Source organism: Bufo gargarizans, chromosome 5 (genome assembly GCF_014858855.1).
Source record: "Bufo gargarizans isolate SCDJY-AF-19 chromosome 5, ASM1485885v1, whole genome shotgun sequence".
Lineage (NCBI taxonomy): Eukaryota > Metazoa > Chordata > Amphibia > Anura > Bufonidae > Bufo > Bufo gargarizans.
In genome coordinates this window covers 1,452,685-1,468,357 of record NC_058084.1, presented here as the reverse complement: position 1 = coordinate 1,468,357, position 15,673 = coordinate 1,452,685, and the positions used below count along the sequence as shown (strand labels likewise).

Here is a 15,673-nt window from a genome sequence, read left to right as displayed (position 1 = left end):
TGTGCGCTGTCCGTGTATACAGGAGGAGCGGTGCTGTGCGCTGTCCGTGTATACAGGTGGAGCGGTGCCGTGCGCTGTCCGTGTGTACAGGAGGAGCGGTGCTGTGCGCTGTCCGTGTATACAGGAGGAGCGGTGCTGTGCGCTGTCCGTGTATACAGGTGGAGCGGTGCTGTGCGCTGTCCGTGTATACAGGTGGAGCGGTGCTGTGCGCTGTCCGTGTGTACAGGAGGAGCGGTGCTGTGCGCTGTCCGTGTGTACAGGAGCGGTGCTGTGCACTGGACCTCACAATGTTCTGGTACTTGCCCTCACGTGGGCTGCGTTTGGTGGGAACAATTACTCACTGACGGGCAGACACGTTCCTCAGATCTTACTCATCTCCAGCCACACACAGGAAGCGCCTCCACCCTGCGGACGGGCTGCACTGGCAGAACATGTGGAAAATTATAGGCAAGCATTGAGGTCCCCGAGTCTGTGCAGTAAAGGGTTAAGGAGTGCCTGGTATTTTACAGCTCCAACTCCGTCATGGAGCAAGATACTTAACAGGTAGAATTTAGTGTTAGGACCCCCCCCCCCCTCCCTCCTCCCCCCTTTACAGAGATCGCCTTGATGTGTGGCAGACGGGCTCAGATAATTATTAGTGCAGCACTGGCCATTATTATGCATTGTTGTACTTTATTTGGTTTGCAGAGAACTGTTGTATTGGGTGTTTTGTTTTACAATGGAGTAAGATGGGGTCCGCCAGGTTCTGTCATACACTATCATGAGTCAGCGGGGTCTGGTGGGCTTCATCCTGACGGACCCCATCGTGAGTCAGCGGGGTCTGGTGGGCTCCATCCTGACGGACCCCAACGTGAGTCGGCAGGGTCTGGTGGGCTCCGTCGTGAGTCGGCAGGGTCTGGTGGGCTCCGTCGTGAGTCGGCAGGGTCTGGTGGGCTCCGTCGTGAGTCGGCAGGGTCTGGTGGGCTCCGTCGTGAGTCGGCAGGGTCTGGTGGGCTCCGTCGTGAGTCGGCAGGGTCTGGTGGGCTCCGTCGTGAGTCGGCAGGGTCTGGTGGGCTCCGGCGTGAGTCGGCAGGGTCTGGTGGGCTCCGGCGTGAGTCGGCAGGGTCTGGTGGGCTCCGGCGTGAGTCGGCAGGGTCTGGTGGGCTCCGTCGTGAGTCGGCAGGGTCTGGTGGGCTCCGTCGTGAGTCGGCAGGGTCTGGTGGGCTCCGTCGTGAGTCGGCAGGGTCTGGTGGGCTCCGTCGTGAGTCGGCAGGGTCTGGTGGGCTCCGTCGTGAGTCGGCAGGGTCTGGTGGGCTCCGGCGTGAGTCGGCAGGGTCTGGTGGGCTCCGGCGTGAGTCGGCAGGGTCTGGTGGGCTCCGGCGTGAGTCGGCAGGGTCTGGTGGGCTCCGGCGTGAGTCGGCAGGGTCTGGTTGGCTCCGGCGTGAGTCGGCAGGGTCTGGTGGGCTCCGGCGTAGTCGGCAGGGTCTGGTGGGCTCCGGCGTGAGTCGGCAGGGTCTGGTGGGCTCCGGCGTGAGTCGGCAGGGTTGCAGTCTGAGGGGCTGGCGCATGTAGTGCTACTTCTCACGGAGGTGACGCTCGTAGGTGAAGCCGAGTCTAGAACCCTGACAGCTCAATCACCTGACACGTGTAAACGATGGGGGTTCTTGTGCTGGACGTACGGACTAGGCCTCGCCCTGCGCGGTAGCGGCTTGCCCGGTGTAGGCGGCACATGCACAGCGGTTCCCTGTGTTCTTGAGCAGATACGATGGCGCATGTCCGGGAGTCACAGGGCGCGAGCCGGCAGCTTCTGGAATTTCTGGGCATTGACTGGAGCCCCCAGTCTTGGCCACGTCCACGGCACATTCTTCTTCCCACTAATTCCCGGGTGATTCATCCCGGCCGTTTCCTTTCTCATTATTTTTGGAATTTTCCATCTCTGAACGGCTGCTTCTAATTTTCTGAAACAACTGGAAAAAGTAAGACGATGCCGAAAACCGCGGCGTAGAAGACGCAGACCGCGCCGCGGCTGGAGACAGAGGGCGGGGCCGGGGCTGACTGGTGGCGGCAGATCGATGGACTCCAGGGCCCGCCAGGCGGTGGGCAGAGGCCGTCCATCCATCAGCACCCTGGGAATGTGGGCAAACTGTCCCCTCATGTATCGGGCACCAAAACAATGGCCCCTGTGTGTGGAGAGGTCACGGCCCGGGGCCCCTGTGTGTGGACAGGTCACAGGTCCTGGCATGGGGCCCCTGTGTGGAGAGGTCACCGATCATGGTTCGGGGCCCCTGTGTGTGGAGAGGTCACAGGTCATGGTCCGGGGCCCCTGTGTGTGGAGATGTCAACGGTCATGGCCCAGGCCCCTGTGTGTGGAGAGGTCACCGGTCATGGTCCGGGGCCCCTGTGTGTGGAGAGGTCACAGGTCATGGTCCGGGGCCCCTGTGTGTGGAGAGGTCACCGGTCATGGCCTGGGGCCCCTGTGTGTGGAGAGGTCACAGGTCATGGCCCGGGCCCCTGTGTGTGGAGAGGTCACCGGTCATGGTCCGGGGCCCCTGTGTGTGGAGAGGTCACCGGTCATGGCCTGGGGCCCCTGTGTGTGGAGAGGTCACCGGTCATGGTCCGGGGCCCCTGTGTGTGGAGAGGTCACCGGTCATGGCCTGGGGCCCCTGTGTGTGGAGAGGTCACCGGTCATGGCCCGGGCCCCTGTGTGTGGAGAGGTCACCGGTCATGGCCCGGGCCCCTGTGTGTGGAGAGGTCACCGGTCATGGTCCGGGGCCCCTGTGTGTGGAGAGGTCACAGTTCATGGTCCGGGGCCCCTGTGTGTGGAGAGGTCACAGGTCATGGTCCGGGCCCCTGTGTGTGGAGAGGTCACCGGTCATGGCCTGGGGCCCCTGTGTGTGGAGAGGTCACAGGTCATGGCCCGGGCCCCTGTGTGTGGAGAGGTCACCGGTCATGGTCCGGGGCCCCTGTGTGTGGAGAGGTCACCGGTCATGGCCTGGGGCCCCTGTGTGTGGAGAGGTCACCGGTCATGGTCCGGGGCCCCTGTGTGTGGAGAGGTCACCGGTCATGGCCTGGGGCCCCTGTGTGTGGAGAGGTCACCGGTCATGGCCTGGGGCCCCTGTGTGTGGAGAGGTCACAGGTCATGGTCCGGGGCCCCTGTGTGTGGAGAGGTCACAGGTCATGGTCCGGGGCCCCTGTGTGTGGAGAGGTCACAGGTCATGGTCCGGGGCCCCTGTGTGTGGAGAGGTCACAGGTCATGGTCCGGGGCCCCTGTGTGTGGAGAGGTCACAGGTCATGGTCCGGGGCCCCTGGGTGTGGAGAGGTCACCGGTCATTGTCATGGTTTTGTGCCCCTCTCTGGTGTCCGCAACTTGCGCTCTGGGTGCAGAGTATCGCACAGGAGGCGGCAGTTGGGGGGTGCAGAGTATCGCACAGGCGGTGTTGGGGGGTGCAGAGTATCGCACAGGCGGTGTTGGGGGGTGCAGAGTATCGCACAGGCGGTGTTGGGGGGTGCAGAGTATCGCACAGGCGGTGTTGGGGGGTGCAGAGTATCGCACAGGCGGTGTTGGGGGGTGCAGAGTATCGCACAGGCGGTGTTGGGGGGTGCAGAGTATCGCACAGGCGGTGTTGGGGGGTGCAGAGTATCGCACAGGCGGTGTTGGGGGGTGCAGAGTATCGCACAGGCGGTGTTGGGGGGTGCAGAGTATCGCACAGGCGGTGTTGGGGGGTGCAGAGTATCGCACAGGCGGTGTTGGGGGTGCAGAGTATCGCACAGGCGGCGGCAGTGTCGGGGTGCAGAGTATCGCACAGGAGGCGGCAGGTTGGGGGGTGCAGAGTATCGCACAGGCGGCGGCAGTGTCGGGGTGCAGAGTATCGCACAGGAGGCGGCAGTGTTGGTGGTGCAGAGTATCGCACAGGAGGCGGCAGTGTTGGTGGTGCAGAGTATCGCACAGGAGGCGGCAGTGTTGGTGGTGCAGAGTATCGCACAGGAGGCGGCAGTGTTGGGGGGTGCAGAGTATCGCACAGGAGGCGGCAGTGTTGGGGGGTGCAGAGTATCGCACAGGAGGCGGCAGGTTGGGGGGTGCAGAGTATCGCACAGGCGGCGGCAGTGTCGGGGTGCAGAGTATCGCACAGGAGGCGGCAGTGTCGGGGTGCAGAGTATCGCACAGGAGGCGGCAGTGTTGGTGGTGCAGAGTATCGCACAGGAGGCGGCAGTGTTGGGGGGTGCAGAGTATCGCACAGGAGGCGGCAGTGTTGGGGGGTGCAGAGTATCGCACAGGAGGCGGCAGTGTTGGTGGTGCAGAGTATCGCACAGGAGGCGGCAGTGTTGGGGGGTGCAGAGTATCGCACAGGAGGCGGCGGTGTGGGGGGTGCAGAGTATCGCACAGGAGGCGGCGGTGTGGGGGGTGCAGAGTATCGCACAGGAGGCGGCAGTGTTGGGGGGTGCAGAGTATCGCACAGGAGGCGGCAGTGTTGGTGGTGCAGAGTATCGCACAGGAGGCGGCAGTGTTGGGGGGTGCAGAGTATCGCACAGGAGGCGGCGGTGTGGGGGGTGCAGAGTATCGCACAGGAGGCGGCAGGTTGGGGGGTGCAGAGTATCGCACAGGCGGCAGTGTCGGGGTGCAGAGTATCGCACAGGAGGCGGCAGTTGGCGCAACCTTTGGTCCTCCGTCCGGGGGCGGGGCTCGGCTTGTGGTGGGCGTGGCGTCGTCGCCACACTGAGTCTGAGTGGAGGCGGGGCCGGCGCTGTACACAGCAGCACACGACTAGTCTCCGCAGGATCGGCCCCTCCGCCTCCTCTGGTTACCGGGCCCTCTGCTCCGGGGCCCCCGGTGAGGCGTCATGGCGGACTCGGCCAGGCGTCCTGCCTCCTCCACCTGGTACTACACCTTTAAGAGGGAGATGCTTGTGGAGCGCTCTGATTGGCTGGACGGGCGCTCGGAGCCGGAGAGGAAGAGTCACCTGTACCAGAAGCTCTGCTGTGTAGGTGGGTCCGCCGTGTGGCTGCAGGGTCCTAGTGCGTGTGTTGTGGCCGGTCACTATGGAGACGCATGGCTCTGGCGCCGGCACAGAACGTCCCTTCATCAGCTGCTATTCTTAATACCTCGGAGCAATAAATAACCGCGAGTGCAGAGCTCCCATAATCCTCCGCCACAGGAAGCGGCTGCCACTCAGGCCTGTCCACCAGCAGCACAGAGGGTTTCAGGAAGGAGTGCGCTGATCTGGTGAAAGGAGCACGGTCCTCCCAGCAGCACAGAGGATGTCAGGAGAGGTGTGTGCTGATCTAGTGGAGGTCACAGGATGAGGGTTACATAGTGGAGGAGCAGGGTCCCAGCAGCACAGAGGATGTCAGGAGAGGAGTGATGCTCTTGGGGTCACAGGCTGAGGGTTACATGGTGGAAAGAGCAGGGTCCTAGCAGCACAGAGGATGTCAGGAGAGGAGTGTGCTGATGGTGTGGAGGTCACAGGATGAGTTATATAGTGGAAGGAGCTGGGTCCCAGCAGCACAGAGGATGTCAGGAGAGGAGTGTGATAATCTTGTGGGGGTCACAGGCTGAGGGTTACATGGTGGAAAGAGCAGGGTCCTAGCAGCACAGAGGATGTCAGGAGAGGAGTGTGATGCTCTTGTGGGGGTCACAGGCTGAGGGTTACACAGTGGAAGGAGCAGGGTCCCAGCAGCACAGAGGATGTCAGGAGAGCAGTGTGCTGATGGTGTGGAGGTCACAGGATGAGTTATATAGTGGAAGGAGCTGGGTCCCAGCAGCACAGAGGATGTCAGGAGAGGAGTGTGCTGATCTTGTGGGGGTCACAGGCTGAGGGTTACACAGTGGGGGCGCACGGTGACCTGGCCTCTCTTGTCCGAACTACATGTGGCCGGTCAGAGATTTTCGGCTCTTCTTTCCTCCGCTCTGATCTGCCGCTCCCTGGAATTACGCAGCCCTGTCTTATGCTAAGACAGAGATCAGCAACCTTCGGCACTCCAGCTGTTGTGAAACTACAATTCCCAGCATGCTCCATTCATTTATATGGGAGTTCTGAGAAGAGAAGAGTAAGTATGCATGCTGGGAGTTGTAGTTTCACAACAGCTGGAGTGCCGGAGGTTGCCTACCCCTGTGCTAAGACATTAGAGGTGCAGCTGAGCTCCCATACAGGTCAGGAGCTGTCTACGGGGCCAACCACAGCTTGGTGTCGGGGATAGATGTGGCGGAGGCAGGAGGACCTGGTGTCGGGATAGATGTGGCGGAGGCAGGACCTGGTGTCGGGATAGATGTGGCGGAGGCAGGACCTGGTGTCAGGATAGATGTGGCGGAGGCAGGATCTGGCGGAGGCAGGACCTGGTGTCGGGATAGATGTGGCAGAGGCAGGACCTGGTGTCAGGGATAGATGTGGCGGAGGCAGGAGGACCTGGTGTCAGGGATAGATGTGGCGGAGGCAGGAGGACCTGGTGTCAGGGATAGATGTGGCGGAGGCAGGAGGACCTGGTGTCAGGATAGATGTGGCGGAGGCAGGAGGACCTGGTGTCAGGATAGATGTGGCGGAGGCAGGATCTGGCGGAGGCAGGAGGACCTGGTGTCGGGATAGATGTGGCGGAGGCAGGACCTGGTGTCGGGATAGATGTGGCGGAGGCAGGACCTGGTGTCAGGATAGATGTGGCGGAGGCAGGATCTGGCGGAGGCAGGACCTGGTGTCAGGATAGATGTGGCGGAGGCAGGATCTGGCGGAGGCAGGATCTGGCGGAGGCAGGACCTGGTGTCGGGATAGATGTGGCAGAGGCAGGACCTGGTGTCGGGATAGATGTGGCGGAGGCAGGAGGACCTGGTGTCGGGATAGATGTGGCGGAGGCAGGAGGACCTGGTGTCGGGATAGATGTGGCGGAGGCAGGAGGACCTGGTGTCGGGATAGATGTGGCGGAGGCAGGAGGACCTGGTGTGGGGATAGATGTGGCGGAGGCAGGAGGACCTGGTGTGGGGATAGATGTGGCGGAGGCAGGAGGACCTGGTGTCAGGGATAGATGTGGCGGAGGCAGGAGGACCTGGTGTCAGGGATAGATGTGGCGGAGGCAGGAGGACCTGGTGTCAGGGATAGATGTGGCGGAGGCAGGAGGACCTGGTGTCAGGGATAGATGTGGCGGAGGCAGGAGGACCTGGTGTCAGGGATAGATGTGGCGGAGGCAGGAGGACCTGGTGTCAGGGATAGATGTGGCGGAGGCAGGAGGACCTGGTGTCAGGGATAGATGTGGCGGAGGCAGGAGGACCTGGTGTCAGGGATAGATGTGGCGGAGGCAGGAGGACCTGGTGTCAGGGATAGATGTGGCGGAGGCAGGAGGACCTGGTGTCAGGGATAGATGTGGCGGAGGCAGGAGGACCTGGTGTCAGGGATAGATGTGGCGGAGGCAGGAGGACCTGGTGTCAGGGATAGATGTGGCGGAGGCAGGAGGACCTGGTGTCAGGGATAGATGTGGCGGAGGCAGGAGGACCTGGTGTCAGGGATAGATGTGGCGGAGGCAGGAGGACCTGGTGTCAGGGATAGATGTGGCGGAGGCAGGAGGACCTGGTGTCAGGGATAGATGTGGCGGAGGCAGGAGGACCTGGTGTCAGGGATAGATGTGGCGGAGGCAGGAGGACCTGGTGTCAGGGATAGATGTGGCGGAGGCAGGAGGACCTGGTGTCAGGGATAGATGTGGCGGAGGCAGGAGGACCTGGTGTCAGGGATAGATGTGGCGGAGGCAGGAGGACCTGGTGTCAGGGATAGATGTGGCGGAGGCAGGAGGACCTGGTGTCAGGGATAGATGTGGCGGAGGCAGGAGGACCTGGTGTCAGGGATAGATGTGGCGGAGGCAGGAGGACCTGGTGTCAGGGATAGATGTGGCGGAGGCAGGAGGACCTGGTGTCAGGGATAGATGTGGCGGAGGCAGGAGGACCTGGTGTCGGGATAGATCTGGCGGAGGCAGGAGGACCTGGTGTCAGGGATAGATGTGGCGGAGGCAGGACCTGGTGTTTGGTGGTGCCCGGCGTGCGTCCATGTTTGCAGGGCGGTAGGTGTACACTGTAGGTTGTACTGTATGGACATGAACGTTCCGATCTGGCGTCAGGGAGTCTGATCCGTGGACACATTCCTCTAGTCAGTGATCAGGCAGATGAGCCGTGCTCAGCTATGTAGGGAGCAGTGAACCTTGTCAAACAGGTGTTGCCGGGGTCAGGAGCGAGTGCAGGCCTCGGGGCCCCTTGTCATGGAGTCCTGTGGTATGGCTGCCGGTTCTGTAGGACTCCGCATGATTATGTCTGCGATTCCCACCCCCAATAAATCACTGTCATAACTAGTGAGGGGCGAGAAGACGGCGGCTCCTCGTACAGTGGGGGCAAAACACCACCTCGCATGCGGCACATACAGCTAATGGGGTGTAAGGTGGTGACGGCGCACGTACACGGGGTATAAGGCGGTGACGGCGCACGTACACGGGGTATAAGGCGGGGACGGCGCACGTACACCGGGTATAAGGCGGGGACGGCGCACGTACACGGGGTATAAGGCGGTGACGGCGCACGTACACGGGGTGTAAGGCGGTGACGGCGCACGTACACGGGGTATAAGGCGGTGACGGCGCACGTACACGGGGTATAAGGCGGTGACGGCGCACGTACACGGGGTATAAGGCGGTGACGGCGCACGTACACGGGGTATAAGGCGGTGACGGCGCACGTACACGGGGTATAAGGCCGGGGGGACGGCGCACGTACACCGGGTATAAGGCGGGGACGGCGCACGTACACGGGGTATAAGGCGGTGACGGCGCACGTACACGGGGTGTAAGGCGGTGACGGCGCACGTACACGGGGTATAAGGCGGTGACGGCGCACGTACACGGGGTATAAGGCGGTGACGGCGCACGTACACGGGGTATAAGGCGGTGACGGCGCACGTACACGGGGTATAAGGCGGTGACGGCGCACGTACACGGGGTATAAGGCGGTGACGGCGCACGTACACGGGGTATAAGGCGGTGACGGCGCACGTACACGGGGTATAAGGCGGTGACGGCGCACGTACACGGGGTATAAGGCGGTGACGGCGCACGTACACGGGGTATAAGGCGGGGACGGCGCACGTACACGGGGTATAAGGCGGTGACGGCGCACGTGCACGGGGTATAAGGCGGTGACGGCGCACGTACACGGGGTATAAGGCGGTGACGGCGCACGTGCACGGGGTATAAGGCGGTGACGGCGCACGTACACGGGGTATAAGGCGGTGACGGCGCACGTACACGGGGTGTAAGGCGGTGACGGCGCACGTACACGGGGTATAAGGCGGTGACGGCGCACGTACACGGGGTGTAAGGCGGTGACGGCGCACGTACACGGGGTGTAAGGCGGTGACGGCGCACGTGCACGGGGTATAAGGCGGTGACGGCGCACGTACACGGGGTATAAGGCGGTGACGGCGCACGTACACGGGGTGTAAGGCGGTGACGGCGCACGTACACGGGGTGTAAGGCGGTGACGGCGCACGTGCACGGGGTATAAGGCGGTGACGGCGCACGTACACTGGGTATAAGGCGGTGACGGCGCACGTACACGGGGTATACAGTCACACTGTGTGTGTATATATATTACCAGTGATGGGCCCGGCGGGGCATGTGTGGACAGTGAGATGAGGAAAAGAACAAGCAGCAGGTGGCACTATACTAAGTGTGTAATTACAAAAGTATTCAGATCCCGATGCAGGTTTGAAATAAGCCGAATATTTTTTATGGGACAACCCCTTTTATACTGTCTTCCAGTTCAGTGACTATCCTCCTCTGGTCTTCACTACTGAGCATGTGCAGCAAAGTGTCAGGCATTGCACCGAGTATAACTAGGATGGTAGGGAACCTGTACTGTGAGCTCCAATAGGGACAGCAAGCATTAATAATGTCTGTAAAGAGCTGCAAAATATGTCACAGGAGATGGGAGAAGATACAGAGTATAAGGGATGAGGTGAGAACTGATTGTCTATCATCACTAGAACATCCCATTTATCACTGTATATAGTATAAAGACAAGAGAGAGAAGACAGGAGAGGTGAGGACTGATTATCTGTCACTAGAACGCCCTGCTTATCACTGTGTATAGTATAAGGACAGGGGAGAACACAGGAGAGGTGAGAACTGATTATCTGTCACTAGAACACCCTGCGTATCACTGTGTATAGTATAAGGATAGGAGAGAGAACACAGGAGAGGTGAGAGCTGATTATCTATCATTACTAGAACACCCTGCTTATCACTGTATATAGTATAAGGACAGGAGAGAGAACACAGTAGAGGTGAGAACTGATTATCTATCATCACTAGAACATCCTGCTTATCACTGTATATAGTATAAGGACAGGAGAGAGAACACAGGAGAGGTGAGAACTGATTATCTATCATCACTAGAACATCCTGCTTATCACTGTGTATAGTATAAGGACAGGAGAGGTGAGAACTGATTATCTATCACTAGAACACCCTGCTTATCACTGTGTATAGTATAAGGACAGGAGAGGTGAGAACTGATTATCTATCATCACTAGAACACACTGCTTATCACTGTGTATAGTATAAGGACAGGAGAGGTGAGAACTGATTATCTATCACTAGAACACCCTGCTTATCACTGTGTATAGTATAAGAATATATTTAAACTTTTCTAAATTCCTAAGAAAGTTAATACATTAATTATACAATATCCATAACTTATAATATTTCTAAGCTACAGTTGGTACTTCTCTACCAATTCCACCTCCACCTAAAGATGGCTTCCACACCAGCTCCACAGCCTCGCTCTTCTGTGGACGTAGTCTTGCGCAGATCCTTCCGTCTTTTCATCTCATCCTAGACAGATTGGATGATGTGGAGATCAGAGCTCTGTGGGACCATATTATCACTTCCAGGACTCCTGAACATAGTGCTTAATGGCATTGGCTGGATGTTGAGGGTTGTTGTCCTGCTGCAGAATAAATTTGGAGGCAATCAGATGCCTCCCTGATGGTACGTCATGATGGAGAAGTCTCTAATTAAGTATATGTTCCTAGAGAGCAAGGTCTAGAAGGTGGAGGTGGGGGGCTTGCACTGTGTATGGTATCTGCCATGCGAGGCGGTGTTCTTCCAGTGATACTGATCCTCCTCCTCTAACCTGACCGGTCTGTGCAGTTTACTGAGTCCACGGTTTGTCCACCAGGGGGCGCTTTAATCACATTGCATGTTACACTGGACGTCATGGTCATTCTGGAACCTATATTCAGTGAATGACAACGTCCCCGGGGGCCCCAGGGACATACATCTGGGTCGGGCTTATATTTCTGATTTTATTCTCACCAGTTCTTCTATATAACCTCGTGTATAATAAGTGGGCGCCATCATTTGTGCTAAATCAGAGGGGACTTGTGGTGCCAGGAGGAGGCGTATCAATTACAGAGCCTCACATGCCTCCTAGCAGCAGCGTCTGTGCCGGGTGTGAAATATCCAACAAAAAGACAGAGGCATTGATCAATCACTGTAGAAAGAGAGCGCCCTCTGCTGTCACAGGTAGAAACTGTACCTAAAGAGAGAGAGCGCCCTCTGCTGTCACAGGTAGAAACTGTACCTAGAGAGAGAGCGCCCTCTGCTGTCACAGGTAGAAACTGTACCTAGAGAGAGAGAGAGCGCCCTCTGCTGTCACAGGTAGAAACTGTACCTAGAGAGAGAGAGAGCGCCCTCTGCTGTCACAGGTAGAAACTGAACCTAGAGAAAGAGCGCCCTCTGCTGTCACAGGTAGAAACTGTACCTAGAGAGAGAGAGCGCCCTCTGCTGTCACAGGTAGAAACTGTACCTAGAGAGAGAGAGCGCCCTCTGCTGTCACAGGTAGAAACTGTACCTAGAGAGAGAGCGCCTTCTGCTGTCACAGGTAGACTGTACCTAGAGAGAGAGCCCTCTGCTGTCACAGGTAGAAACTGTACCTAGAAAGAGAGCGCCCTCTGCTGTCACAGGTAGACTGTACCTAGAGAGAGAGAGCGCCCTCTGCTGCCACAGGTAGAAACTGTACCTAGAGAGAGAGCGCCCTCTGCTGTCACAGGTAGAAACTGTACCTAGAAAGAGAGCGCCCTCTGCTGTCACAGGTAGAAACTGTACCTAGAGAGAGAGAGAGCGCCCTCTGCTGTCACAGGTAGAAACTGTACCTAGAAGAGAGCGCCCTCTGCTGTCACAGGTAGAAACTGTACTAGAGAGAGAGAGAAGCGCCCTCTGCTGTCACAGGTAGAAACTGTACCTAGAGAGAGAGAGAGAGAGAGCGCCCTCTGCTGTCACAGGTAGAAACTGTACCTAGAGAGAGAGCGCCCTCTGCTGTCACAGGTAGAAACTTTACCTAGAGAGAGCGCCCTCTGCTGTCACAGGTAGAAACTGTACCTAGAGAGAGCGCCCTCTGCTGTCACAGGTAGAAACTGTACCTAGAGAGAGAGAGCGCCCTCTGCTGTCACAGGTAGAAACTGTACCTAGAGAGAGAGAGAGCGCCCTCTGCTGTCACAGGTAGAAACTGAACCTAGAGAGAGAGCGCCCTCTGCTGTCACAGGTAGAAACTGTACCCAGAGAGAGAGAGCGCCCTCTGCTGTCACAGGTAGACTGTACCTAGAGAGAGAGAGCGCCCTCTGCTGTCACAGGTAGAAACTGTACCTAGAAAGAGAGCGCCCTCTGCTGTCACAGGTAGAAACTGTACCTAGAGAGAGAGAGAGCGCCCTCTGCTGTCACAGGTAGAAACTGTACCTAGAAAGAGAGCGCCCTCTGCTGTCACAGGTAGAAACTGTACCTAGAGAGAGAGAGAGCGCCCTCTGCTGTCACAGGTAGAAACTGTACCTAGAGAGAGAGAGCGCCCTCTGCTGTCACAGGTAGAAACTGTACCTAGAGAGAGAGAGCGCCCTCTGCTGTCACAGGTAGAAACTTACCTAGAGAGAGAGAGGCGCCCTCTGCGGAGCATACTGACCTAGAGGACGCCCTCTGCTGTCACAGGTAGAAACTGAACCTAGAGAGAGAGCGCCCTCTGCCTGTCACAGGTAGAAACGTACCCTAGAGAGAGAGAGCGCCCTCTGCTGCCACAGGTAGAAACTCTACCTAGATAGAGAGAGCGCCCTCTGCTGTCACAGGTAGAAACTGTACCAGAAGAGAGAGCGCCCTCTGCTGTCACAGGTAGAAACTGTACCTAGAGAGAGAGAGCGCCCTCTGCTGTCACAGGTAGAAACTGTACCTAGAGAGAGAGAGCGCCCTCTGCTGTCACAGGTAGAAACTGTACCTAGAGAGAGAGCGCCCTCTGCTGTCACAGGTAGAAACTGTACCTAGAGAGAGAGAGCGCCCTCTGCTGTCACAGGTAGAAACTGTACCTAGAAGAGAGAGCGCCCTCTGCTGCACAGGTAGAAACTGTACCTAGAGAGAGAGAGCGCCCTCTGCTGTCACAGGTAGAAACTGTACCTAGAGAGAGAGAGCGCCCTCTGCTGTCACAGGTAGAAACTGTACCTAGAGAGAGAGAGAGCGCCCTCTGCTGTCACAGGTAGAAACTGTACCTAGAGAGAGAGAGCGCCCTCTGCTGTCACAGGTAGAAACTGTACCTAGAGAGAGAGAGCGCCCTCTGCTGTCACAGGTAGAAACTGTACCTAGAGAGAGAGAGCGCCCTCTGCTGTCACAGGTAGAAACTGTACCTAGAGAGAGAGAGCGCCCTCTGCTGTCACAGGTAGAAACTGTACCTAGAGAGAGAGGCCCTCTGCTGTCACAGGTAGAAACTGTACCTAGAGAGAGAGAGCGCTCTCTGCTGTCACAGGTAGAAACTGTACCTAGAGAGAGAGCGCCCTCTGCTGTCACAGGTAGAAACTGTACCTAGAGAGAGAGCGCCCTCTGCTGTCACAGGTAGAAACTGTACCTAGAGAGAGAGCGCCCTCTGCTGTCACAGGTAGAAACTGTACCTAGAGAGAGAGAGCGCCCTCTGCTGTCACAGGTAGAAACTGTACCTAGAGAGAGAGAGCGCCCTCTGCTGTCACAGGTAGAAACTGTACCTAGAGAGAGAGCGCCCTCTGCTGTCACAGGTAGAAACTGTACCTAGAGAGAGAGAGCGCCCTCTGCTGTCACAGGTAGAAACTGTACCTAGAGAGAGAGAGAGCGCCCTCTGCTGTCACAGGTAGAAACTGTACCTAGAGAGAGAGAGAGCGCCCTCTGCTGTCACAGGTAGAAACTGTACCTAGAGAGAGAGAGCGCCCTCTGCTGTCACAGGTAGAACTGTACCTAGAGAGAGAGAGCGCCCCTCTGCTGTCACAGGTAGAAACTGTACCTAGAGAGAGAGAGCGCCCCTCTGCTGTCACAGGTAGAACTGTACCTAGAGAGAGAGAGCGCCCTCTGCTGTCACAGGTAGAAACTGTACCTAGAGAGAGAGAGAGCGCCCTCTGCTGTCACAGGTAGAAACTGTACCTTGAGAGAGAGAGAGCGCCCTCTGCTGTCACAGGTAGAAACTGTACCTAGAGAGAGAGCGCCCTCTGCTGTCCAGGTAGAACTGTACACAGAGAGAGAGAGAGCGCCCTCTGCTGTCACAGGTATAAACTTACCTAGAGAGAGAGAGCGCCTCTGCTGTCACAGGTAGAAACTGTACCTAGAGAGAGAGCGCCCTCTGCTGTCACAGGTAGAAACTGTACCTAGAGAGAGAGAGCGCCCTCTGCTGTCACAGGTAGAAACTGTACCTAGAGAGAGAGAGCGCCCTCTGCTGTCACAGGTAGAAACTGTACCTAGAGAGAGAGCGCCCTCTGCTGTCACAGGTAGAAACTGTACCTAGAGAGAGAGAGAGCGCCCTCTGCTGTCACAGGTAGAAACTGTACCTAGAGAGAGAGAGAGCGCCCTCTGCTGTCACAGGTAGGAAACTGTACCTAGAGAGAGAGAGCGCCTCTGCTGTCACAGGTAGACTGTACCTAGAGAGAGAGAGCGCCCTCTGCTGTCACAGGTAGAAACTGTACCTAGAGAGAGAGAGCGCCCTCTGCTGTCACAGGTAGAAACTGTACCCAGAGAGAGAGAGCGCCCTCTGCTGTCACAGGTAGAAACTGTACCTAGAGAGAGAGAGAGCGCCCTCTGCTGTCACAGGTAGAAACTGTACCTTGAGAGAGAGAGAGCGCCCTCTGCTGTCACAGGTAGAAACTGTACCTAGAGAGAGAGCGCCCTCTGCTGTCCAGGTAGAAACTGTACACAGAGAGAGAGAGAGCGCCCTCTGCTGTCACAGGTAGAAACTGTACCTAGAGAGAGAGAGCGCCCTCTGCTGTCACAGGTAGAAACTGTACCTAGAGAGAGAGAGCGCCCTCTGCTGCCACAGGTAGAAACTGTACCTAGAGAGAGAGAGCGCCCTCTGCTGTCACAGGTAGAAACTGTACCCAGAGAGAGAGCGCCCTCTGCTGTCACAGGTAGAAACTGTACCTAGAGAGAGAGAGCGCCCTCTGCTGTCACAGGTATAAACTTTACCTAGAGAGAGAGAGAGCGCCCTCTGCTGTCACAGGTAGAAACTGTACCTAGAGAGAGAGAGCGCCCTCTGCTGTCCAGGTAGAAACTGTACCTAGAGAGAGAGAGAGCGCCCTCTGCTGTCACAGGTAGAAACTGTACCTAGAGAGAGAGAGAGAGCGCCCTCTGCTGTCACAGGTAGAAACTGTACCTAGAGAGAGAGCGCCCTCTGCTGTCACAGGTAGAA

At 57.8% G+C, this 15,673-nt stretch overlaps 1 protein-coding gene across 18 annotated transcripts in view; it reads left to right on the top strand.

Annotated features, from left to right (window-relative positions):
- Positions 1–15,673, top strand: part of PLEC (plectin) — a 235,977-nt gene that overhangs the window by 130,013 nt on the left and 90,291 nt on the right. For 2 of the 18 annotated variants that reach the window (XM_044294600.1, XM_044294597.1), the window contains exon 1: positions 4,679–4,962. The exons of 15 other annotated variants lie outside the window; for them this stretch is intronic. In XM_044294600.1, the coding sequence (XP_044150535.1) occupies positions 4,818–4,962 (145 nt within the window). In that variant the 5' untranslated portion in view covers positions 4,679–4,817. Of the gene's footprint in view, positions 1–4,678; positions 4,963–15,673 lie in introns of those variants that run through there. One more of the 18 variants, XM_044294606.1, reaches the window with a different exon arrangement.